This window comes from Vicugna pacos, chromosome 23, assembly GCF_048564905.1.
Source record: "Vicugna pacos chromosome 23, VicPac4, whole genome shotgun sequence".
In the NCBI taxonomy this organism is placed as follows: domain Eukaryota; kingdom Metazoa; phylum Chordata; class Mammalia; order Artiodactyla; family Camelidae; genus Vicugna; species Vicugna pacos.
Window position 1 is genome coordinate 22058005 of NC_133009.1, and position 27292 is coordinate 22085296.

General features: G+C 42.2%; 1 protein-coding gene and 1 long non-coding RNA gene across 7 annotated transcripts in view; one reads left to right on the forward strand and one right to left on the reverse strand.

Moving 5' to 3' along the window:
• Positions 1-24401: 24401 nt before the first annotated feature.
• LOC140688623 (uncharacterized) lies at positions 24402-25271 on the reverse strand. The gene is made up of 2 exons (XR_012063324.1): positions 24851-25271; positions 24402-24660 (listed from the first exon to the last, which is right to left on the reverse strand). It is a non-coding gene; the product is annotated as an uncharacterized lncRNA (long non-coding RNA).
• A 126-nt stretch (positions 25272-25397) lies between these two features.
• The window catches only part of ENAH (ENAH actin regulator), a 129228-nt gene continuing 127333 nt past the window's right edge, over positions 25398-27292 (forward strand). For 2 of the 6 annotated variants that reach the window (XM_072948661.1, XM_072948663.1), the window contains exon 1: positions 25968-26239. In XM_072948661.1, the coding sequence (XP_072804762.1) occupies positions 26193-26239 (47 nt within the window). In that variant the 5' untranslated portion in view covers positions 25968-26192. Of the gene's footprint in view, positions 25867-25959; positions 26240-27292 lie in introns of those variants that run through there. The other 4 variants (XM_072948657.1, XM_072948659.1, XM_072948660.1 and 1 more) reach the window with 4 other exon arrangements.

Here is a 27292-nt window from a genome sequence, read left to right on the forward strand (position 1 = left end):
GGGACATGTGGCAGTTTATGGATCAAGTGACAAACACACGATGTGGTCATTGCCTTGAAGTCCTTGCAGCCTGAGGTGTCCAGTATCTTTTAGTGCCAGGTACAAGGAGCCATTTGGGAATGGACACAGTCAGCATTCTTTGTGATCCGTGGCCACATTTTGTCCCGAGTGGATACAGCTTTTTCCTCCTCTGTTCTAACCAGGCTCTGGGCTCCTTATCAACATAAGAATGAAAAGAAAGTTACTTACATATTGGGTGAAACTGTTCAGTACAGTTGAACACGAATGCTGACATTGAAGATTTCCCATCCAACCAACAGAAATACCCCTGGCTTGCCACACTTGGGTAACTTGAGTTCTGGAATTCCAGCCTTGGTTAACCAAAATCCACAAATTTGCTGGAGTTATGAAGTTTAGCGAGAGTACTGTTTTTCTATTATTCATTCCCAATATGTTCTGTCCTGAGCCGACACCACTGAATTTATTTCCCCCACATGTTTAACCCTTTGCATGTTGATCACCTTTTGCCAAATCTGCCAAAGGAAAAACAGATCAAAGCATGCCTTCCTGGTTTTTACACAAGTAAATTTTATGTCTAACTTGGATAGAAACTTCTCCAGTCACTCAGTCTGTTTCCTCTTTGTTGGTCCTCAGTTTCCTTCTGTTAAAAGGGGTTACTAATACTTATCTCCTTAAGGAGGTATGGGAGCCAATGCTGGGCTACAAATCCAGGTAAGACCCCTGGATGAGAGGCAATGTGAAATCCCAGCAGCAATTTAGATGACTAGCCCCTGGAAAAGTCCATCCTCAGGCCACAGTAACACCACAAGCTTCCGGAAGCTGCTTGTGAACTGAGGTTTTATTTTGCAAGTGTGTACCTATGTGCCTGTGTGTCTGGAGTGTTGACTCTGGAGACCTAAGAATACAGTAAATGACATCATAGGTAGTGCTGGAAAATGAGGATTTACTTTTAGCTATGACCCTTGTCTGCTAAATGATCTGATTCAAAAAGAAAGAGGAAAGGGGAGAAGGGAATGAAACATGGAGGGCAGTGAAAGAATGCAGGATTCCTGCTTGATCTTAAAAAGCACCAGAGTGAAACTCAAGTAGAGCTTTCTTATTTCTTTTCAACCAGAAAGGTGTTGACAGGGAAAATGCATGAACAGTGGAGGGTATGCCCTCTTTGGAGAATTTGGTCCCTTCCCTGGAGTCATTCACTTTGAGAACCCGGCTCCAAGTGTCTAGTGTGGAGGTGGTGGTCTTTTTCAGATATCGAGCCTTTAGCTTGTCACTCACTTATTCCTGGCTGTCATAAGATTGTACTTCCAAGCAATCTGTCCTGTTTGTCTTGGCACCTTATGGGCTGACATCTGAAGGGTTCCTCCTGCCCACTCTCTGTTTCCATGCTGTGCTGACACCAGGCAAAGAGAGAAAAGAAGCCAACGAGTAGGATCAGACAGAAAGCTGGTTCTGCTAAGTAAAGAGAGGGAAGTCAGAGAGAGTACTGGAGGCTGGAGAAGGTAGACTCGCAGATAAGGGCAGTGCTCTAGCCAGGAGGCTCTGGAAGGAAAGTGGGCATCTGCCCAGCAGCACGAGAGCAGACCAGAGGCCAAGATCAAGGGGTATGACTTTTTGTTTTTATAGTTGATAGACTCCACTGGAAAATGTGATCAAACATTTTGTCACAGTGCATGGATGTAGCTTATACTTCAGAGAGATCTGGGTTCTTGTCCCAGCTTTGCCACTGAATCACTGTGTGACCTTGGACAAGTCACTTGGGCTCAGTTTCCTTCCCTGTAAAAGCAGAGGAGGTTGAAGTAGGATGTGGGGGCGGGGTCCTCAAAGAGGAGATCCCAGTCAGAAGAGTCAGAAGAGATCTCAGACTTGCTAGAGGACCTAAGCTGGTTGCTTCCAGCAAGCCTGGAGCCCTCCTCCTGCCCTTCCCACACCCCGTGTAGTCCGCTGCAAACCCTGGCAGGGGAGGGAGCTCTCTCCGCGGCAGCGAGCCTTCTCAGTCTCTGTGTAAAACGTGTTCCCACTCCAGCCCCCAACTCCCTGGGAGCTCAACGGGTCAGAAATCCAAAAGCAGCTTCTTTACCCCCAAGGAGGCAGATCCTAGAACTGGTTTCAGTAAGAGTCTTCCCTCAACTCTGAGATTCTTGAACTTGCTAATTCTATTACAGATTAGGGTTGCAGACCACTTACAAGGCAGTTGACTACAGACCCTTCTCATAGTCTGGAGGCAGGCTGTCCCAGCTGGGGCCCGCAACTGAGCTTCACACAGGCCTGGGTCCCAGGCCTTTTCTCTCTGCTGCTCTGCCTTCCCCCAGAGTTGTCCTTGTCTGCACGTGGGGTGCAGGGTCACCACCACATGAGCGCTCTGTTTGTGGGAGAGTGGAAGAGTGAAAGAAAATCCTGGATAAGCAGTTTCTTTTTAAGCGAGTGATGTGAGAATTACACACATCACTGGTGCTCACAGTGCGCTGTGAGAACATGGTCATGGAGTCACACTGAAGCACAGGGGGGCTGGGAAATGCAGTCCCTGGTGGGGACGGGGTCAGTGTGGACTGAAACTCTGTTACTAGGGAAGGAAGGGAGCATAGACTTGGGAAGACAAGCACAGTCGCCCTCAATAAGGAACCAGTGGGAGTTATGGACCCCTGACCAGCCATCAGAAATGTCACGGGAAAGGGAAAGAATAAAGGTGTCACGAGATTCCAGTTACAAAGGATAAAACAAAAGGGCTGCTCTGGCTGAAACAGAGGAGAGGGCCCAGAGCTCCAGCCACCTGTTTGTGCTCCCTGCCCTGGCTGCCTTGGCACATTAGAGGTTGACACTCAAGGGGTTTGATGTTCACTTGAAGGTTCTCCCCCAGAGCAATAGGACTCCAAGAAACCCCATTTGAAGGTGTCTGTGTGGTGGGAAGCAATGTCCATAGCTACCAGCAAGGATAATGCCATCAAAGACAAACTAGGGCCACTCTGAACCTTGTCATAATGAAGTCAGGCTCCAGGTCATAGAATTGGCCAATCTGAACTTTACTCATTTTCTGAGTAAAGTCATTCTGTAAACCCTATTGTATAATAGAAAGGACTCTTTTTATTTCTTATTACAGAGACCTGTGTATTTTTTGATTTTTGTTTTTATGATCTCAGGGTGGTTATATTTATGATTGATTGATTCAGTTAACAACACAAACTCCATTTACAACGTGGGAAAATATCATCCAGTTTATGATGTGGTTCCATGGACGATACTGCTCAAAAGCCCTCTTGGGACAAGGGCCTCCTATCCCAGAGGCAGGCGCAGGACAGCACTGAACAGATCTAGGCAAAAGGCAAGAGCTCCCTGGTCGGAGTGCCGTTCCAACCAGCACACAGTGACCAGCACCCAGTGACCAGCACCCAGTGACCAGCGATCCTCTCACCTCTTATGGAGGAATATCAAGTAAGAGAAGGGCATGTGAAAGGAAAGATCCAGAATTTCAGCTCAGGACTAAATTATGGATGACATCAAAAGAAGCCTCGAGAATGTGCAGGAGCCTATAATCCCAATGCCAGGTCAGCAGAGGAGCAAGACGTTCAGTTGGGGTAGAAGAGAAACATGCTAGGAAGGGGAGGTGGGCTGGCATTTCTCAAGAAGTGTCAGTGAGGAATGACACCCCCACCCCAACTGTCTTCAACGGCTATTACACAGTCAAGAAAGAGGGTGGCGGGGAGGCACTGGACCTAGCTGAGAGAGGAGAGTATTCCCAAAGCAGGCTTTGGTAGTAAAAAAAAAAAACCAAACAAACCATGGGGTACCAGTTTTCCCCTTCCACCTCCCTCATACCAGATCAAGTTCCTTGACTCCCAGTCCATCCCCAAAGGAATAATCTTCCCACTTAAACCCTGGGTTGAATGAGCAAAACATCATAAATTGTGATGCAAATTATTCAACAAGTGCCTTGTATAATAACCCAACAGAAATATGGGCAAAAAACATGAATAGGCAAATTCACTGAGAATGCGAATATATAAATCAAAAAGAAGCACAAGCTAATTATTCCTCAGGGAACTGCAAATGCAGACCGCAGTGAGATCCTGTTTTACACCTACCAGATTAGCAAGAATGAAGAACTCATAACACCAAGCAAGGGACAGGACGTAAAACTACAGGAATTCTTTCACATTCCTAGTGGGAGTGTAAATTGGTATAATCGCTTTGAAAAACCATTTGGCAATTTGCTGTAAAGTTAAACACGCATGTAACTAGGGCTTAGCAGTTTCACTCGTGGGTGTATATTCTAGACCAGGTTTTTTTCATATATGCACCCATTAGCGGGCCGTGAACCTAACTGAGTGGTACATAACCAACATTTTAAACAAATGAAGCAGAATAAATAGAGTAGAAAAACTTAGAAGACATTGTAGTAAGGATAACTTCTGTTTTGTAAATTTTTTCACGAATGTGTGTGTGTGAGCTGTGATGTGATTTTTGTGGTTGATAAATGAATCAGGCAAAACATTCATTCAAAGGCTGATCTCAAAAAAAAAAAAAAACAAAACAAAAACCAGAAAAGGTTTCCAGAATAAATTCACCCAAGTTAGTAACAGGCCATGTTCCCTGTCTACTTTTATTGACTAAAATAGATTATTTTCTTCAAACCATATTTTTGCACAAACCCATTTTTACCAGTGGGATTACAGCATGTGCCACCTGGACCAGGCTCTTTAGCGGACACAATTCATTTGCTGCCCTCACTCTCAAAACGCAATTGAAATGGATGTATCCTTTCAACCGAATACAAGTGATGGCTTCCAGGCATGCGTTTGACTCAATAATTCATGAAGTACTCACGATTACTTATTACTGAGAATAAAGTAAAATTAGCCACACAGCAGCCCAGGGAATGTATCTGCCCTAAGGTATCAAATGTCACTACACTACGACAAACTTTAATGTTGTAAAAGCTATCCCTAGTCCCAAGGACTTACTGGAATAAAAGCACTAATTATGAGCTGTTGGGCTGGCAAAGGTGGAACAAACTTTCATATCTTTGTGTTATGGGTTGAATTGTTTCCCCTCAAAATTTATGTGCTAACCCCTAGTGCCTCAGAATGTGGCCTTATTTGGGAATAGAGTCACTGCAGATGTAATTTGTTAAGATGAAGTCATATTGGAATCGGTGGGCCCTTAATCCAGTTATGACTGGTGTCCTTATATACAGAGGAAATTTGGACACAGCCATACATACAGAAGGCAGAGATTGGAGTGATACAGCAGAAACCAAGGGATACTAAACATTGCCAGCAAACCACCAGAAGCTAAGCAAGAGGCATGGAATGGATCCTTTCTCACAGCCCTCACAAGGAATCAACCCTACGGACGCTTTCATTTTGGATTTCTAGTCTCCGGAACTGTAAGACAATGACTTCTGTTATTTTAAACCATCCAATTTGTGGTACTTTGTTACAGTCTTCCTAGCAAACTAATACACCTTGGATCATTATGTTTTAGAAAAATGCTTTATCTCCTATTTAAATACTAAATGTTGTAATTATGACTCTGTAGGTTTACAGTCACCATTTAAAACCAGGAGGCCTGGAAAAAAGATTCTACTTTGCCTTTTAATTGGCTGTTTAACTTCAAATAAATTACTTACCCTCTTTGGATTTGTGTCTTCGTGTGTGAAATGGTCATGATATCAATATTTACCCTACTTACCTCTCATTGTGGTAAATGGGCCCCGTGAGATAATACATGGGAAAGCAGTGAATTGTAAAGCGCTAGATTACTGGGTAAAATGTTATATTTCTCATCCATTAAAGTGACAATAGTGGTTACTGTCAACTAACTTTCTAATGCATAGTGCATGTTATTATCTCAGTGCTGGATCTCCACATAACACCAACACAACCTGTTGATAAGACGAAGTTGAGTTGATTGCTCACTGCAGGAAGGAGCGACACCACCTTGACAGAGCTCTGGTAGGGTCCTAGAGGGGAAAAGACAAGGTCGAAATGTATTGAGAACATGAAATTTGGTTTAAGGCAGGTCTCTCCATATGGGAGATTGAATAAGATGGGTAAAGACTTTCATATAATGGTGGAAACAGCAAGACAAGGATTTTGAGACGGGGTTTCGAAGGATCTTTGGACATGAACTGTTGATGCTTTCTGTTGAGAGTTGGCCATTCCCATAATGAACAATATTGAGAGTTGGCCTGTGAAAGTATCTCCTGGAGAAGTAAAGCAATTATGATAACACAGTTGAATAATAAAATTATGTTAATATAGACAGTAAGTGTATTTGGTCTCCATGTCCAAACTGCATGAGAATGGGGAGAGATGGTTTCAGTTCTCAAGCACAGAATGTGGGTAAAGTGCTTGACTTAGCGGCGGCTGTCTGCCCAGCCCCTCTCTTCTGGGCAGGCTCATTTTGCTGTTCTCCATCTGTGTTCTTCCTCCCAAGGTCAGCTCTTCAATCCCGCTCCCTGCCAGAACTGTCCCTCATTGTCATCCCAAAACTCATTTCGTCCTACCCTAAAACCCATGGCTAATTTTGGTTAATAAGACTACATTATATTATGGATTTCTCATTGCTGTTGGGCCTGCTGAACAGAGAGTTGTTTTATTTTAAGGAGAATTCAATCCACATGAACAAGTCTGTGCAGACAATTCTGGAGGAAAACTGTCTTCTGAAGAGGATGAGTAGGTGCTCTCTTTCCACCTTCTCTGTGCCTGTCCCCACCATGGGCTCAAGACAGAAGGCAGATGGTCGCCTGATCCACCGGCTTTTGCTCCTCCTGCTGTGCTAATCAGATAAGGTCTCCATCAGCATCAGCTGTGTTCAGTGTGATGCTTTCTTTGCCTTAAAAACAGGCATAGGGCCACCAGTTTAGAACTCAGATAAAAGACCTCAATTTTAAACTGGCTTTCTCATCTTGGGTGGCCCAGGTTGAATTAATCTAGATCCACTTTCCTACCCCCTACCTGTTCCCAGCCTTCCTCAGCCTCTAAAAGGCTAACTTCTTGCTTTAAAAAGCTACTTTGAAGAAATGGTAATTCTCTCCTGGTGCAATCACAAGCGAATGAATGGTTCATTGTTAAAGAAGTTATTCCGCTGAACAGGGCACTCCTTCAAACAAAGCTGGGATTTTGGACCAAACATTATAATTGTCTGTATTTCTTGTTATGCAGCCAGATGTATATAGGCGTTTCAAATAACTGAATTTTGAGGTTCCATCAATGCTATTTGCCTATTAAGACACATGAATTTCTAGATTGGTATGGAGTAAGGTACAACAATACTATCTTACTTTTCAAAAGGATCCAAAGACATCTGAGATTTCTGAAAACTTAGACGCTTTACAGGGAGTGGGAAAAGTAGCTAGCAATTTCCTGAATTGCTGAGAGTACTTCCTAGAGTTAAGTTACCAGTACAATTATACTTTCATTCGATGCCCAAATCCTACTTATCCACTTATCATTTCTGTTGATATGTGAGTGAGAAATAAAGATATAATTTACTGGCTAAGCCAGTCCTATAATGAGTGGAACAAAACAGGATATTCTAGAAAAGTAATAAGCCCTTGTCTTTGATTTCTAACACTCCGGTCAGGAAATCTGAACCGGTGGTGAATGAGTTAGCTCTTCTGAGAGGAAAAAAAAGTCACCAGGGGTTCCTAAACTTTCTGCCGGGAAATGTTAGTTTTATTTTTTATTTGTTTGTTTTACTGTGGTAAAATACACATGACATAAAATTTATCATCTTAACCATTTTTAAGTGGCTGTTCAGTGGCATTAAGTACATTCATTCACAGTGTTACACAACTTTCACCACCACCCATCTACAGAGCTTTTTCATCTTGTAAAACTGAAACTCCATACCCATTAAACAATAACTCCTCATTCCCTCCTTGCCCCAGCCCCATCACCTCTATTCTACTTTCTATGTCTGTGAACTGGACCACTCTCTGTACCTCCTGTGAGTGGAATCACAATATTTGTCCTCTTGTGACTGGCTTATTTGCTTAGCATAATGCTTTCAAGTTTCCTTCATGCAACAGTATGAGTCAGAATTTCCTTCCTTTTCAAGGCTGAGTAATATTTCACTGCATCTATAGACCACATTTTGCTTCTCCATTCATCCATCAGTGGACACTTGGGTGGCTTCCATCTGAGTTATTACTTTTCATATCTTTCCATTTTCTGACATCTCTCATCTTCGGATCACTAGAGAGAGTCAGACACAACTGGGGAGTAGGGTAGGTGATGGGTTGGAGGTGGAGGCAGGGTAGGTAGATGATGGGGGAGGATGAGGCAGGATGGGCAGTGTCTGTGCAGAGGGAGGCAGAGGGCCATGCCGGCTTCCCCACAGGCCAGGCAGACAGCAGCAGGCTCTGCCAGAGAAGTTCTACCAGCAGCGGCTCTTCTTAGTTTCAGGTGTCCTTTGCCCTCTATATTTACAACCGCTAGGTAAAGCCTCTGGTAGGAACAGCCTCTGATGGGTATAGTCTCTGGTAGGTGACTCCAGGATTACATGAACATTTCTAAATTGACATTCACTGAAGCCTGTCACAAAGACCTCTACCAGAACTAAGCAAGCCAATGTAATCATTCTGAACTGGTCCAGATGAGCAGTTAGGAAGTGAGTTCCAACCCCATTATTATCTCTAAACAGTGTTTTAAATCTGAGTTGTCAATTTGACTGAAATGAGATCATCTTCCTGAATTAAAAAAAAAGGAAAGAAAAGAAAAGAAAGGAGGAGTCTGGTTTTGGGCAAATTAGGCTGTCAGACTTTCTGTAAGTAGATATATTGATAATTTCAGTACTTCGACCCATTCAACATTCATATTTTAAAATCAATTTAAACATAAAAGCTGGGTCATCATTTGATTTTTCACAATAACCCTGAAGGGAGATTAAGGCATGTATTAACAAAGAATTTTTCATGTGCGAAAGTGAAATTTCAGAAAAGCTATGTGACATAACAAATGTTACATCCCCGAGAATCAGCAGCATTGGAACCAGGTCTTCTGAAGTTAAATTTTAAGCTCTTTCTTTAAGTCAGAGGTGTTTAATCCTGGGAAAAGACACAGAGGTAAGACTGAGTTGCACTATGGACTAGAGACAATTTTAACAACGTACCATCTGTGAGTTCTGGCTTTGTTGCTAACAAGTTGTCTGAGGTGAGATAAATAACATCATCACAACCTCTCTTCTTCAGAAACTAGCACTCAAGTAGGTGGCTTGCCCAGGGACTGGTGAGTGCAGGATTTGACCCAAACCATCTTGATTGAAGAGTCCTCAACCTTCACCTCCCCTGAAGAAGCAGAAACATGATTTTATTTTTGTTTATGGTTTTCTAAACAAAAGTATACTCAGAATTTAAAACTAATGAAGGCAAATCTGCTCTGATTGAAGGGGGTGAGGGTTCCAGAAGCTCCCCCAGAACAGTGATGTCCATGGGGTGATCTAAGGAATCCTGAAACTGCCAGTCAGTTCGACAAGAACTTTCTGAACCTTTACAAGCCTTACTGAAGCAACCTTGACTCTCTCTCTCTCTTTCTCCCCCTCTCCTGGACACAATTGTGGCATTTACATTTTGGGAGGTAAAACTGATCATTTCTTCCCCAATACTTCAAAACTGACTTCTCTAAGAAAGTCATCCACCCCTAGATGGGATTATATCTCTCTGCTTCTGGTGATTACTGTGGAGCAGCCAAAAGTGATCACTGATCACTTCTTAAAATATTATGCTCTAAACATGGTTAATAATCCTTGGCCCAAATGGAAAGAAGGGAGAAAGGGCAGTATTCCCTTTCATTGAAATGGTTGAGTGCTAGCAGAGTGTGCTGTCTGTGATCTCAACGGGTCCATGAACCCCCTCCTCAATGCCTGGCTGGCGACCCTCTCCAGAAGCCCCATCCAGCACCCAGGGCTGCACCATCCGGCCCCCAGCAAGGGCTGGTAGCTGCAGGCGGAGTCTGCCTGGAACAGAGTGGAGCGCAGAGGCACGTGCCTGGAGAGGAAGCACCCAGAGCGAACTTTAATGAAAGAAGCTTTGCCCAAGAGACTAACCAAGGCGATGGGGAGGCTGGCCTGGGTGTGGGGTTACTCAAACGACTGCAGGCATATGGACAAATAACACCTCCTTTGTCTAGCGCTGGGGAGGTGAATGAACTTCTGGATATCGGTGACTATTGGTGAATTTTCCACGTAGCTGGAACTTAATCTTTTAAAAATCTGAACTGCAGATTGTAAACATTTGTTGTTTTTGAAAATTTCTAGTTGTATTCCCTTCAACTTACCTGGTTACGGCTCTGGGTTCTTAGCCCTTAATGTTCGACATTTAGGACCTCTAAGGTTTGTGGGGCTCCTCTCCTGTTTCCATCAGATCCCCACCCTCCCCTCTGGCGACAGGTGCTAGCTTGCCATGCTGTCACACCCAGAGCTGCTTCTTGAGGCTCCCCACCCCCCCTTTTTTTTTTTACTAACTTCAATTTGTATAGGGCCAGGGAACCGGAAGGTTGAACTTAGCATTGGTTAATAAATACCACTGAAAACAGTTTCAGGGTTAGCCTGCATCATCATATGGATTAAGTGCCTGAGCTTTTGTACATTGATCTTTAAAACGACATAAATGTTTTTTAAGTTACTCTTTTTAATTGTGGTAAAATACACACAACAGAAAATTTACCATCTTAATCATTTTTAAGTGTACAGTTTAGTGGCATTAAGTACATTCACATTGTTGTGCAGTCACCACCACCACCCAGCTCCAGAACTCTTTCATCTTGCAAAACTGAAACTCTATACCCATGAAATAAAACTCCCCTATTCCTCGTCCTCCCCAGGCCCTGGCAACCACTATTCTATTTTCCATCTCTATGAATGTGGCTACTCTAGGTACCTCACATAAGTGGAGTGATGAAGTATGTGGCCTTTTGTGACTGCCTTATTTCACTTTCCATAATATCCTCAAGGTTTGTGCGTGTTGAAGCATGTGTCAGAATTCCTTTCTTTTTAAAGGCTGAATAATATTCCATTGTATGTGTATCCTGTATTTTGTTCATCCACTCATTTGTTGATAGACACTTGGATTCCTTCCAACTTTTGGCTATTGTGAAGAATACGGCTGTGAACATCGGTGTACAAATATCTCTTTGACTCTTTGCTTTCAATTCTTTTGGGTTTACACCCAGAAGTGGAATTGCTGCATCATGCAGGAATTCTATTCTTAACTTTTTGAGGAACTGCCATACTGTTCTCCATAGCAGCACCACTGTGCTCCATAGCAGCACACAAAAGTTTGAACTTCTCCATATCCTTACCAAAACTTGTTATTTTCTGTCAAATGTCTTTTTTGCTTACTTATTGGTTCTTAGTTGTCTTTACATATGGTGAAAACTACCAGCTTTCAGACCTCTGGATTAGTGGGGGTGTTTCCTGGACGAATCAATAACAAGTTAAGCAGGCACGTTTCACTCTGCATAGCAGTTGTAATCATAAAAATTTTATTTTAAATGTGGTGTAGAAGAACTAACTATTTAAAAGAAACCTATAGTTAATCATTTTAAAGACTTTTAAAAATAACTTTTTATTATAAAATAATATATATTCATTGTAGAAAATTTAGAAATTATACAAAAGTGAATACAATAATATAATGCCCCTGTCTAGAGATAACTTCAGTTGACATTTGTGTGCATATCCCTCCCTTCTATACATTCCCCCACCCTGCATACATGCATGTGTGTGCATATATAGTATACAGTATGTATATTATATATACATAAATATATAATATATATATTTCCTGCCATTTTTCTTCCCTATCTTTTCTCCCCTGACCCCCAGGCCCCTCATATACCTGCACCTTAGACTCCTGACCACTCTCTAATCCTGCTGTACGTGCTCATGGATTTGTGGCTTATCCACTCTTATTTTTTAAAATTGGCCTTATTCTATTCTTACAGTTTGCTAGCCTGCTTTTTTCACTTCATAATATGTTAAGGGTATTTTCCCATGTCATCATATTTTTAAATAATCTTCAGATACATACTTTGTAATAGCTGTGTAGTAAGAATCCTTTAAATAATCACCTCTTGTCATCTATTTGGGAAATACTTATGTTCTTGAGGATACTGTAGAGTTTTAAAAAATAATAATTAAACCTGTTTTTACAGGCGCTTCACTGGGTAGACTCAGTCCTAGGACTGTTACTCCCGTATTACAGGTAGTGACAGACACCCACAGAGGTATTTCTGGTCTGGTATTTTGGTCTAAATGGCAGGAATATTGATATGTCACATATGAGAAAGAGACATGCAGAATGGGCCAATTCAATGTGGCACTCAAAGTGTCAGAGGAAGAAGAAAATCCCTAATTTGGACAAAAACTCCTAAAAAAGATGAAGGCGTCCTGGAAGATTATTATGTAATTCCATGAGCAGCTTTTGCTTCAGAGTTAATTGACAGCTAACAGTAATCCTAATGATGCTTCGGCATTGTCAGCCCTTTGGGGCTCATGCCCTCATGTGTGTCTTTTTATAGAGCAACTAATAAGTGCTGGCAGTGTGCTTGTGATCCTTCTGAAATGCTTGGGAAGGATATTGTCGCTGCTGTAGCTTTGTGTATTTTGGGTCTTACAAATGATTTACCACTTACTAAATTTGAAATCCGAATTGTGGATTTGGCTCCGGCTGTTGCCAGCTAACAAATGCTGTAATACTGGGAAGAAGTTAAGAAGCTATCATAGACTGCTGCAGTTTCTAACTTTTTCCAGGGTAATCATGTGGAAGAGAAACTCCTGGATTTCTAAGTCAAAAGTATGATAGATAATTTTTATTATTAAAATGGTATTTGTCATATTCCCACATGGAAAAAATTTCTTCGTCATATATTTTAACTTGATATACTTGGGTAAACAACTTTTTTCTCCGAAGATTATAAGTACTACAAGTTATAATTTAAGTAGTAATTACTAGATTGCTTTAGTTGTGACTATACAGCTAAATAGTAGACTAAATTTTCCTAAGGGTTATCATTCTTCCTCCTTTTGTCTTCCCTCAAACTGTAAAAGAAGAAGAAAACACACAATGTACAGAAACATAAAGGCATAAATTCATAGGAAAATGTGAGAATGTACTGTGGCTGCTGCATTGTAGATTTAGACTAAAATGGTGCAACCCTTCATTATCACATCTGTTTGCAAAGTTAATTAAGAAGAATCCCACTATTTTCATCTTATCACTTCATAGTGAAAAAAATGCAGTTCCTGAAGCATCAAGGTCAATGATAATCCACCGTTATCTAATTCACACTACTTGATCCACCATGCAGTTCAGAATGTGTTGACATATACTGTTCTATTGGATTTCAAATAACAGATATAGAGTTTTAAAAAACCATTCAAAAGATATTATAAATCAGCTATTTTTACTTTCTCAATTTACAGAGAAGGAAACAGAGGCCTAGAGAGGGTAAACAACTTGCCTAAAGGCAGATTTTTTTTAACATTTTTTAATTGAGTTATAGTCATTTTACAATGTTGTATCAAATTCCAGTGTAGAGCACAATTTTTCAGTTATACATGAACATACATATATTCATTGTCATATTTTTTTCACTGTGAGCTACTATAAGATCTTGTATATATTTCCCTGTGCTATACAGTATAATCTTGTTTATCTATTCTAGATTTTTTTTTCCCATTTACTCACCAGTCATGTATCCACACATTTGGTGAACCAATGTTAGCAGGCAGGGGTTAATGCGAAGCCCTCGGAATGCAAAAAAAGTGTAAGACACCATTTCTGTCCTTAAGGAGTTAAATTCCAGCAGGGGGAAGGAGGCAGCCCCACAACCAATCACTACAGCAGGCTGTGGTGAAGACCTTGTTGGCTGTGTGGGTGAAGTGCTTCCAAGGCAGAAAGATACCTGAGGAGGTCAGGAAGCTTCCCAGAAGAGGAGACTTTCGAGCTGGGCCTTGAGGAATGGACACCGCATGTATTTATGAAGAGAAGAGCAAAGGGCAACACAAGTAGAATACACAGCATGAGCCAAGCCACAAACCCAGGAGCACACATGGCAGGATGAAGGAGGGAACAGTCAACAGTCTAAGGTGCAAGTAAGTTGGGAGGAAAGGCAGGGGAGAAAAATGGTAGGAAATTGGTCTTAAAAAGTCTCCTGTGGTTAAATTGGTAAAAGCTTTGAATATCCTGCCAATTGTGAACTTTATTCTGAGAAAATATGAGTCCGTGGGAGTAGGCGAGGGTATAATCAGACCTTGGTTTACACTGGAGATGAGTTAGAAATTTACATTCTAAACAGGAGATGATGAGAGCCTACATGTAGAAGAAAGGCAATAACGGAACAAGAAGCTATATGAATGGCCAATAAGCACATGAAAAGATACTCAACATAACAGTCATCCAGGAAATGCAAATTAAAACCATAATGAGATCACACTACATATCCACTAGAATGGTTAAACTTAAAAAGGCTGACCATACCAAGTGATGACAAGGATGTGGAGCAATTGGAACTCTCAAATTCTGCTAGTAGGAATGTAAAACGGTACAATTTTGGAAAACAGCTTGACAGATTTCCATCAGGTTAAATATACATTCACCATTTATGATCCAGCCATTCCAAATCTAATTATTTACTGAAGAAAAATGAAAACATTCAATTCAGTTCACACAAAGATCACACAAAGACTTGTCCATGAATGTTCATATCAGTTGTGTACATAGTAGCCTGAAAACTTGAAACAGCCCTAATGTATACCAATGGATAAATGGATAAATTAAACAAATTATGGTGTATCCATACAATGGAACACTACTCAGCAATAAAAATAAATGATCTATTGATACACATAACATCATGGAGGAATCACAAATACCTTATGTTGATTAAAAGAAGTCAACACAGGAGTACACATTGTGTAATTACATTTATATGAAACTCTAGAAGAGACAAATCCAATCTATAACGACACAAAGCAGATCAGTGGTTGCCTGGGGCAGAGGGTGAGGGAAGGACTGACTAGGAAGAGTCACAAGAGAATGTTTTGAGTGAAGAGGTTGTTCTATACCTTGATTGTGATGGTGATCACAAAGTATAAATTTGCCAAAATTCATTGAAATAATGTAAACTTAAAGTGGATGCATTTTATTTTATATAAATTATACTACAGTAAATTTCTTTTAAAAATAAAAAATTCAACTAACATGGTGAATGAAATAAACTAAAAACATGGTGGTTGATCTGATTTTACAGGCTTTTCCACTACTTCCTTTTAATTATGAATTGATGTTTTAAAGTAATCAAAATAGACACAGACAGAAACAAATATAGAAAGGACCTCCCATTCCATCCAGCCAACCAAAGGGAGAGGCTTATGCAGTAAAATTCAGTAGCCAGTATAATACAGAATCCCAGTTCCACACATTAGCTAAAAGCAACGCAACTAGGTGTTAATGTGGTATTAATAAACTCCACTAGATTGGAAAGAATTTATTTTAAGGATTCATGCACCATCTTTTAACCATTTGAAAAGTTATTTTTATATCTTTCTATGTTTTAAATGCGTCTCTGCTCTATTTATGTATTTAGGCTTCATAAAATAGTTATCTTTAATACTGCTGGTTTTAGATACTTCTTTATTCCTTTGTATTTCCATTTTTATTTTCACAATTTTTATTATACCTCCAGAGGAAAAGAAATGTGGAAAAGTAAACTTGTTCCATAGCCACTCTGACACCATTAAGATTTTTCTCTATTCTTTTCCATCTTACTCCTTAAAGGAGTGATCCACAGGGAAGTAGCAGAACTTGGTAAGGAAGCCAGAAGAATTTAGAACTGCCATATCTCTATCTTCAGGGGAAATTTCCTCGCTTTTTTTCAGAAGCCTCTCCTCCCTTCCTTCAAGGGTGTGGTTCTAGAAGGGCTCTAAAGCTGGGCATGGGACCCAAGCTAGATCAACCAAAGTACTCCATCCCCCGGCTAGTATTTGGGTTGGATATGGGCACATGACCCAAGCAAGTCAGTCAGAGCCTACCTCTGTTTTCTCCACGTACAATTTTTGTAGTAGAGCATGTCCCTCTCTGATAGCCAAGTAAGAGGTGAGCAAAGAGCTCTGGCAGCTATGGTTACAGCTCTGTGAAGCCCATCTGAGAGAAAGAAGCTAATACTCAGAGAAAGGTAGAAACAAGACAGAGAAAAAGTCTTTACCATTTGGGACGCTGGTCATCCCTGCCTTTCCTGAGATTTTATGATGTGAGAAATAATTCTCTCAGTTCAAGCTGGTTTTCTGTCTATTACAACCTTTTAAAAAGGAGTGATTAACATAGGTCTGTTGTCCTTTGGCATGGACTATAATGCAACCAACCTTTCCAGGACAGCAGAGAGTGGTTGGGGGCCCTAATTTAAAAAAAAAAAAATTTGAGTGGTCCACCAATGAGAGTGTATGTATATTGATATGCAATCAAGTTGGTTTCCAGGACCCCTTCCAGAGGCTTCCCCTCCCCTTCTCATCCATTCTTCCCTTTCTTGACCCAGAGTATCGCTTCCATTCAGACCTAAGTGTCTTGAGCTCCCAGTTCCCTTCTTAGAACCTTCTTGGCTCTCTCACAGACTCCAGCCTCACTGTAGGTATTTCACTGGACTCTGGAGTCCAAGATCTAAAATATTGTTCTGAGACCTCCAAGAATATCTGCTTCCTCCCCTATTCCCTCCTTTGAGAGAAATGGCCTTCTTAAACACTTCTGAAGAATGACCTCAGTGTCTTTTTCAAATTGGAGAGAAACATATATTTCATCCCAACTCCTGCCTGGCTCCTTAACCATGATACATAGACAATGGCCCCTCACTGGGAACTTTGCAAGTGTAACTGAGTAGGAGATGATTTCTATGAGTTTGGCAGAGTAAGGGGGAGTATCTTCCTTATATGGATTCCTGCCACCATCCTGACAGCCTGAGAGGGGTGCTGTTCCCCCCAACCAGAAACTTGAATTTGAACATGAACAAAGACTTTTAATATCTTGTGGACCAACAGGACAGCAGTTTTCAGCATTCAAACAAGATTTTGCTTAAGATTTGTGGATAATAAAAGGAAAGTAAGCAGAGAGGGAAAAAAGAATCAGATTATCTGGTTTATAAGTTACAGTTCTTGCTCACAACCTCAAGAGCTCCTGTCTTATCTGCATGTAATTTGGTGTCCTAAGAGTCTCTACCTTTTTATCATTCTGTGCATTCTTCTGGGTTGTATAGGTTCTGCCTTCTTCTGGAAGAGGAACTCCAAAGTAAAATAACCAACCAGTGAGGAGTTGTGGTGCCTAAAGGCATGTACACTCAAAGTCTTCAGAGAATCTCTTGATAAGAGAACCTGGGAAAAAGTGAACGTCCTTCCACTAGGGCAAGAGCTTCAGTCACACATTTCCATCTCAGTAAAGCAGCCATTGCTCTACTCAGAGAATGTGGGAATTTCTTGAAGAAGAGAATGGGTGTATCAGTTAATTTTGCTGTATAACAAACTATCCCATAACTTTAGCAGCCTTAAAACAATACCCATTATTTCTCATGAATTTGTGGGTTGACTGGGCAGTTATTTTGGTCTGGATCAGCTCAGCTGGGGTTGGATGGTCTGGAACCTTCATTCATAAGTCACAGGTTGACAGGCTGTTGGCCAAGGACCTCACCTTGGACGGGTTTCTTTTATCTATGTAGAGAAACCAGCCCAGGCTTCTTCATGTGGCCATCTCAGTTTTGGTTTCCAAAGAGCAGAAAGGGCCAGCAGCCTTTACATGTATCTGCTTATATTGCATTTGCTGTTCTCTCCCTGGCCCAAAAAAGTCACATGACCAAACTCAGAGTCAGGACAGGAGAGTCCAACCCAAAGGCATGAATACTGAGAGAATATTGTGACCATTTTGTGAAAAATATGACCACAAGGCCCACAACTTGGTCCTGGCTAATTAGCGAACCTCTTCACCCTGGCCATAGTGATTGTTTGAGGATGGTCATGTGGCTCAAGTTGGACAGAGCCCCTGCTGGTTGGACAGACTGTCCAATTTTGGGATCACAGTGCTGGTAAAATGTGAAACTGTAGGTAGTGCAGTAGGAGGGAATAAGTCAAAACTTAGTAGGTCAAAACACACAGGCAAAGATAAGCAGAACTATCAGATGAAGATGGTGACATTTTTGGAGCCTCTGAACCTAACTAGCCTGAAGGTCATACTGGAAATACACAGATACGTTCTTTCCTTTTTCTTTTTCTTTTTTTCCTTAAGCTACTTTGAATTGGATTCCTGTTAGCTGCTACCAGAATCCTAAAAAGAGCCAGATAGAAGGTCAAAGTAGAAAAGCTCTGTTTCTTCAATAGGTTGATGGTAACTGGGGGAGAAGGTACACGTGTTAGAAGAAACATCAGGGCCCCTTGTTACTATTCTCCACTTAGTGTCCTCTCACTAGAAACCCCATAACTTGGAGAGGGTTAAATGACTTATGTTCTATGGATTGATGCCAGACAAGTAGGAGTTAACCAAGATATCAAATTACTGCACCTCAATAACTTTTATGCATTTATGCTCACCACATAGACTGTTTTAATTTTTCCCTCCCTACTTGTATCGCCTCAACCAACTTTAGAACAGAGTCATTCTGGAAAGCACTCATTGAGTCAAATCTGATATAAACTATGAACTTAGCTAGTTACATCGACTTTCAAAATTAAACAGACTGTCCAGTGCTTGGGATACCAGAAGAACAGGAAGAATCACAGGCCAGCTTTCTCAGGAATTGTTTCTTAACTTAATTTGGGCATCATTCAGTAGGAAAGGAATGCCATACCAGACCTGATATTAAGCAGAGGCCTGAAGATATAATAACTCAAATAAAGCAAATCAAGATCACCATCTCATTAGTAATCAGAGAGAAAATAAAGTGGAAAAATAAGAAGGAAAAGACCAGACGGTGAACTTTTAAAGGGAAATATTCGCAAGTGGGAGACATTGAATAAAATCAAGTACAATGAGATGCTCAGTGAAGGCAACATTATGAAAAACACACAAAATAGGAGCTATTTAAAGAAAAATTAATTATGAGATGCTTGACAGATATAAAATGCCACCTGGGTTAGGCAAGAAAGCTTGAACAGGAAGCTAAGCCAACAGGGCTCTAGTTAAGGCCTTTCCCTAAAATATTGTGGGTTTTCGATGAGTCCTTAAGTCCTCAAAAAGTCTTACAAAAAAGATAAATGAAAAATAGGTGATTCATTTTCAACAATTTTGTTAAGTCTCATCCTAGACCAAGACTTTTATGGCCAGTTGCTTTGCAAACAACCAAAGCTAAAGACAGCATGGGTCACCCCCTTGCATTGCCCAAGGGTCACCTAGGGGCTGTGGTAGTCCCTGTCTAGTCTCTCTGATACTAGTTGGAGTATTAATAAAGAGAATGTAGACATTTCTTTAAACACCTTTAAAAACACACTTGGGCTTGGCTTTGTTTCATTGATTGCCCTGAATTCAACAAAAAAAATGTTAGCCAAATGACTCCAAGCATTTTTATATGAATTTTCAGTTCACTGAATTGGTATAAGGAAACTCTACCTCTGTAACCTTTAGCAACCTCTGCTAGTTGTATGCCTGGAATGAAGGAGGTAGAAGTGAATGAGTGAACTACTATTGGGCCCTTCTCAGTAGTATTATTCTGGAAAAAAATATTAATTGTAGTTTCCTAATTTGAAGACTCATTTAACTCATTTATTGAGTCCCTGCATTGCACAAGGTACAAGCCTAGGCGCTTAGGATACAAATCTCTGCCTAAGGAAGGGGGTTTATTTATAGTTTGGGTGATCCAAATGTCATGATTTACGAGATGGGCTATTACTGCAGCAGAATCAGGAGTCAAGTGATTCATGAGTGTTTTGTTTTTAACTATGTTAGTTCTATTTCCTAAGTAGAGTCTTTTTCTTTTTTTTTTTTTAATCAGGGAAGTGAAGTGAAATAGAAGAGGCCACCTTGTGCGAGCTTGTGTGTGGCTTGTGGAACTGTCCTTTCTGGCTTTCTCTTTACTAGCTATGTGGCTTTGGGCTAGTCTGTTAATCTTTCTGTGCCTGCCCTTTATGAGCTACATGTATAACAAGGATGACTGTAATGGTACCCAGTTTCTAGGAATGTGGTGACGATTGACTGAATTAATGTACGTAAGTGCCTACCTAGCAGGTTAGCAAATATCACTATTGGCTAGCCAGTCACTTAGCTACATTCGTCTCTTACATTCCTGTGACTCAAAGAACACTACTTCCCTGAGGTGTAAAGCCCATTTATGTTGGCTTTCATCTAAAGCAGGCATCAGTACAGATATGAGATGGAAATGAGAGTAAATTCGGCCCTTAATTACTGTAAATTTTGATTTGCAATTCAATTCATTCATCACTAGAATACTTAGCCACTGGCTACTTTGGTCAAAGGACTCAACTTCTTCACTTACAAAATGAGCACAATGTCACTATTTTACTTCATCATAAGTTGGTAGCAACGTAAAATGAATTAATGGTATTAAAATGTCTGAAGGCCAAATGGAAATATTATGACTAGTGACATAATGATATTATTTTTCTGATAATTGCTGCTTTCTTTCAACTTTAGGAAAACTTGACTAGAGACTGAATTTTTACATTAAACCCAAGAAAATAAAGATTCAAAGATAATTTCTCAAACTAGAATTTGGTCAGGTTACCATGCTCAGCAACAGTTTCAAAGAAAAAGATAATTGGGATTTTTAATGAGCTTTGAAACTTACCTGAAAGTGGGAATAAAAGCTACAAAAGATGTGATATTAAGCAGTATGACTTAACTTTAGACAGCTGATTCAGGATACATCCTAGTAGTAATATCTTTCTTTTCTATTGTGATTAGCCAGAAAATAATCTTTTCTTTATTAACTTTTTTCCTGATCTCCTTTAAAGAAGTATTCCAAGGTCAGTAGTCACCTGATCATAATGTCCCAAGGATAATTGACTAGTATTCTCAAGTTTGATTACAGTGAATGGGACAAGCAAATCAATTTACAGCAAGAAACAGGGGAACTGCTCATTTTTCTTGCCAAGTTACCAACTAGATTTTTATAAAATAAGAGATAACAGTTCAGAATTAGGTTATGGTAATGCTTCTTTTCAATCCAGTTCCCAAAGTACCATGATTTGATTGTTATCTAGAAATGGAGCCCATCTGCCACATTGTTTAAATGGCAACCATTTATGGGAGAAGGTATAGCTCAGTGGTAGAGTGCTTGCTTAGCATGTACAAGGTCTTGGGTTCAATCCCCAGTACCTCCATTAAAATAATAAATAAGTAAATAAATAAAAATCTAATTACCTCCCCAAAACCCCCAAAACCCAACAAAAAAATGGCAACCATGACTGAATTCTGTGAAAATAATGTATTTTATAGAATATGACCTCTACCGATTGTTACTCCAATGCTGTTCAGGCTTTAGGAATCCTCTGCTGAGTTTAAACACTGTGGCACTGAGAAAAGAAAGAGACTCTGGGGAAGAGGAAATCAAATTAGCTGAATAAATCCTAATTTGGAAGGGAGAAAAATGCAAACGGCACAGAAGCAAATAGTTTCCTCTAATGTCTCTGTCTCCTGATAATATTTTAGAACCATATTTTATATATAGGCAGCTAAGGCTGAAAGATGAGTAATAAAAATATCTTGAATTCTAATGGAATACCATGTTCTACACGAGTTTTTCCCATTCTTGGATAGACAAACAAAAATGACATTAATTGCCACAAAAGAAAACCCAATACTGTCACATCTAAGTAGAAAATATACAATCACATTCACTCTAAACTATCCTCTCGTCCTCACCCATCCCTAAGCAACTCCTGATTTTTCGGGGGGAACACTTTTTGGATGATGGGGGAGACTGTGCCTACAATCCTTACCAATGATTTCCTGACTGCTGAGTAGCATTAGTCATGCATCCTTCTCATGCCCATAAATGGAGGACAAGCCTACACTGATGCTATCAGACGAATTTAAACGAGGCCTTTTCTGAGAGAACCCTCAGAGCCAGACTGACAACACTCCTGCAGCAAACCCATCTTCAACAGAAGCATGTTTTGTTTCATCTTACGCCTGGGCGCACACTGCTAATAGATGCGTAGAACAACCTGGGATCACTGTGCACACCTAGGGCTTAGAGCAGGCCTCCTATTGTGGTATTAAGCCGGGGTGTTGTTCTGTGAGCAAGAGTTAAGATCTATATCTTAGTGTGAAGAAGATTGCATTGCTTTTGATGAAGAGTTTCCTCTTCATCTTTGATTATAGCAGTCATTCATTCACTCACTCATTTATTCAGTCATTTAATTCCAAACATCTGAGTGCTTACCTGAGGGCCAGGCATTGGGCATCAGGCTGGGCAACACTTGTGAGAGAAAAATTCAAATGATTTTCACCATTCAGCCAAGCCAACACAATCTCAGCTGATTTTTAAGCAGGGTTTCTGAGAAGTGAATCAACTTTAATTTTCACTGCCTTAACTCTTACTTATGCCAAAGGAAGGTAGTATGATGTGGTAGAAGGAACAAGGGACCAATAATTAGAAATCCTGGGTTTCAGTTCCAGTTCCACCACAAAGAAACAGCGTGACTGTGGGCAATTTACTTAACCTCTCTGGGCCTTACTTTCCTTTTTTGAGAAACGAGTGGGTTGGACTTAAGATTCCTTCCATCTCTAACATTCTTTTATTCTATATGGTACCACATTCCACAAAGTTTCCTTTGTGACCAGAATTAGTTGGTGATTCCCTAGCTCAAGTTTCCCTTTTGCCCTCTTTTATTGTTAAACCAAATATGAACAAGAAGCAATAACAATTTTGTCACAGCCAACAAATTACCCTTCCACTAAATAACCTTTGGAGGTCAGGCCACCCATTGCAATATCTAAATCCAAAGGCAATGGTATGACCAACTTGTGAGCTGGCAGGCTGCCAAACAAAAGGATGGAAATCGTTGTAGGCAGCCAAAATTCTTGGCTGGTACATTTTTAATAAACACAGAAAACAAGAACAGCCTTTTCCACTTGGATTGCTTAATTTGGTGCCCATACCATTGGAACATTTGCTGTAAGGATAAAGATGATGTGATATATCACTTATTTAGCACAGGATGGATTAACTTTCACAGACGAGAAGTAGGTTATGGAGTCATGTGTAAGGCATTTTTATCCTTGTCTCTTGTCTCTGGCAGGAGATAGTTTGAGTCATTACAGCAAAATCTCCACCCCCTTTGGCCCTTTGTAAGAGTTTTCCCTGAAAAATAAGCCCTGCTGGATTTACTGTATTGCTATGAATGGACTAAGGCAAATTGGTGTGAATTCTTTGTGGTCAAGTATGTCTTATTAATACTTTTCCAAGAAAAAAGCCTGCACAACAAATATCCTTTGGTTGATCTGGAGAATATTTGAGGTGCATGTGTTTTAATGACATAAATGACAGTGAGTGCTTACGATAAGACAATGAAGCTCAGAGTTAGTAGCTATGGTTTTTAACCACGCCTATTGCACGAACTTGTCCAGTTCTTGGGCTCTATGTTTCCCTGCCCCTACCTGCATATGGCAATAAGGACATTTGACTGACAAGAGTGTTTTCTCTCTAGTGCTTGGAAATCTTTGAATAAAATACTCTTCCTGATGGTAAGCTGTAATTAGACATGTGGGTGGAAATTAGTGTTCTTCAAGTACACCATGTTTAAGCAGAGGCACTGTGCCTTTTTAACTACCCGAGGCCATCCTGGTCTTGTGCCATGGCTCCAGGTCACTGAGTCTATAGGGCTGTGGGTTTGAGGCTGCAGGTTCCAAAAAGAAAATAACTCGGTGTTGAGTCTGAAACCGGGAAGCTTTTTATAGTTAAAACTGGGCCACACAGTTCTGTTACTGACAAGTCAGGCATTGACCAAGTATGACTATAACTTGTTCACTTTTCTTTGAGAAGTGTAAATGATCTCAACTGTCAGAGCTATAATTTGAATTGTACCTCCATCTTAAAATAAAACACCAAACCTTTTGAATAGATTCTTGGGGTCACGGCAGGTCCTCCATTTTGGATTAGATTCTCCAGTCATAGGAACCCAGTAGCAACAGATATTTTCCATCCTAGTCATTTTTTTATATTAAAAAATACACACCCCCATCTCGCGACTATAAGATGCCTGCAATTTGTTCAGTTCAAATTTTCATTTGATTTTTGGATTTGCTTTTGGACACCTAAAAACTCCCATAATTATAAATTCTGACTTTCCTGATGACGCCCCCCCACTCCCTCCCCAGTGACTTTGCGTTTGCTTCGCCAGCACTTTACGTTTACCTTCTAAAGGAGGTGATTTCAAGACCGTGCGAATGACGGAAAATGTAAAACTGTATTAGTTCACATCCCTCCCTGCCCCCCGCCGGAATTCCCTTTTTGCTAATGACGATAGAAAGCGGTTTCACGGGCTGCTTTTCTCTTCTTCCACTTTTGAGGCTGCACACGATGCGGCGCGCGACTCTCGGCGACTGCGTTTCCCCGCCAGTTGGCTGCGTTCTTTCGGGGATGAAGTCATCCCTATACATGGTGTGTGCATATCAGCTCGTTAAATCGGTACAGCACGCTGGGACTCCTCGGGAAGAAAAGGAACGAAGCGAACAATGATGACCATATTTTACATTTAGACGCCAACCCCCTCCCTCCAGCCCGGAGGAATCGCGGGGAGCAGCGCGCGGCGGGGGCGGGCCGCAGATCTGGCCGGGATGCCCATCGACTGGCAGGTCTCGGTCCTGAGATAGCAACAGGGCGAGCTGAGGACAAACCCCGCGCGAGGGCACCCGTCCGCGGGCAGATCCGGAGTCCCTCGGCCCGGCCCGGTGCCCGGTCACGCATCCTGGTCGCCGCCTCCCGGCTCCCCACGCTGGTGCCCGCAGGTCCCACGCCGGGAGGTCCCAGCGCCACAGTCTCAGACCTCGGGCGCTGGGGAGGCCCGGGGGCTCCCCCAGCGTCAGGGGAGCGGGAGGAGACTGGATTGGGGGCCACGGCCAAGGACAACCCCGGGAGAAGAACCCGCGCCGGCTGCGGGCCGGGGGTGGGCAGCCCGGATCCCAGGGGTCTGGAGGGAGCGGGGTGGGAGGCAACAAAGAGCCTTTGCTAACCCGCCGTCGCCGCGCCCGCTCCCGGCCCCTCCCCGCTCTCTGCAGTCCGGTGGGGGCCCGGGCCGGCGGCGGGAGGGGGTGCCCGGCCCCCCGCCTCCCCTCCCCCCCGCCTCCCCTCCCCCCCGCACCGCCCCCTCGCCCCGGGGGGAAGGAGGGGAGGAGGGCGGCGCCTGCGTGTTCCTCCGCCGCGCGCCCCGCCTCCTCCCGGGCTCCTCGCGGCGATCCCGACTCTCCTCCCGCGGCTGCCGCAGCTGCCGGTTGCACACGGCCTCGGCGGCGGGCGCGGCGGGCACGGGCCTGTGGAGCGGCGGCCGGGCGCGCGGCCCCGGCGGGCACCCCTCCGAGGGCGGTCGAGGAAGCTCCCGGAGGAGGAGGAGGAGGAGGAGGTGGAGGAGGTGGAGGAGGTGGGGGGCTGCGGTGGCCGCGGGACCGGCTTGGCGCCTCGGCCTCTCCGCCCCCTCCCCAGCTTTTCTTTCGCCCTCTTCTCTCCCGCTCCGGGCCGGCGCCTCGGCTTTGTGCGAGGAGATGGTGTAGCCTCGCGGCCGCCCGAAGGAGGAGCTGGACACTTGTCTCCCGGCCCCGAGCGGCGTCCCCGCCCCTGGAGGAGAGACCCCCTTCGGCTCGGCGCCTCCTGCGTCTCCCGGCTGCTGGGGAAGCCTCGGTGCGGCCGGCACCATGAGGTGAGGGGCGCGCGGGGCGGGGGCCGTCAGGCCATTGTGCCGCGGGAGCAGCGACCCCGCTCTCCCCGGACCCCGCCTTCCCTCTCCCGGCCCGGCGCGTCTACCCCGGTCTCCGGTCCCTTTCTCCCCCCTCCCCCTTTGTCCCTTCTCATTTCTCTTTCTTTCTTATAATCCTCCCCAGCCTCTCTTATTGGGGAGGGGGGAGGTCTCTTTTCGACGTTCTCCCATTTTTCCTCAAATGCTCCTCTTTTGCCCAGGATTTCCCTTCCTAAATTTGATTTGCTTCTGGCTCCCTCCCCCCAGCCTTTGCAAGCCAAACCTGGGATATGGGGAGGGGTTCGAGAATCGAAGCGTTCATGTGGCTGGGAAACAGGTATTTTTCCATATATGCGTAAAATTTTCGTGCATTTTTATTACAAAACTCTCGTGTTTAATTAAAAAAGAAAGGAAAGTTTGAAAGATCTGAAATTTCTGCGGGGAATAAAGTGCTCTGGGAGCGGTAGGTGAAGGAGCTCTGAAAGGTGAAATTTCACGGTGGTGGGGGAAGGGAAAGAATTTAATAGGTTTATGTTTGCGGGACACAGTAAAGACTGGGATAAGTAAGTTGTTTGGGGTGTGTAAACGGGGGCGGGGGAGGGATTTGTTTGGAAAACCCTTTCTCTCCTTCCTCTGTAGCAGCCTGTGTTGCATTGCAGCAGCTGCTTTTTCCTTTTTTCTGTAATCAGTAAAACAGAAGCTACATTATTTTTTTTCAGCCCCAAAGAATTGAATGTACCGTCGTAAAATATTTTTTAATTGAAACGATGAAACATATGGTGTGATATTTTTCGTTTTTGTTTCTCCAATTGTGTAAGAGAATAAACCATGATGTGGTGTGTCATTCATTGGAGATTTTTTTTCAGCCTTTCCTGAGCCTGTTTTGTGTCCACAAACCTCTTTTCGGATTGGTGCAAGACTTCGTGAGAAATGGGACTTGGTAGACGGAAGGCTGATCTGTTCTGCGTTATCATCCTTAAGGCCTTCCTTTTAGGTTAAACAATTGTGGATAAAGTAAATTACTCCGTTTCTGTCTCCTGGAAGAGATAGTCTTACAGTTCATTTGGATTTGAATCTCCTTTGTTTTAAAAGATTAATGGCTAACCGTTGCCAAGACCTTTATAATGTAATACAATGAGATTTGAGTGATATAATCTACACATTCCTTCGCTTTGGCAAGAAAATGTCATGTCATTGGAATTCTTTCCCAATTTAAGTAGTTTCCATTTTAAACTTTTTTTTTCCTATCAAGGTTGAACACTTTACTTTCCCATTTTGTTTTTTTTAATACATATATTTTTGTGATGTAGCTGTGTTGTTTTCACTTCAGCTTATTGTGAATTTGAATTATGCTTTTCTCTGATTCCAAGTTACATAGCTTTATTTGAAG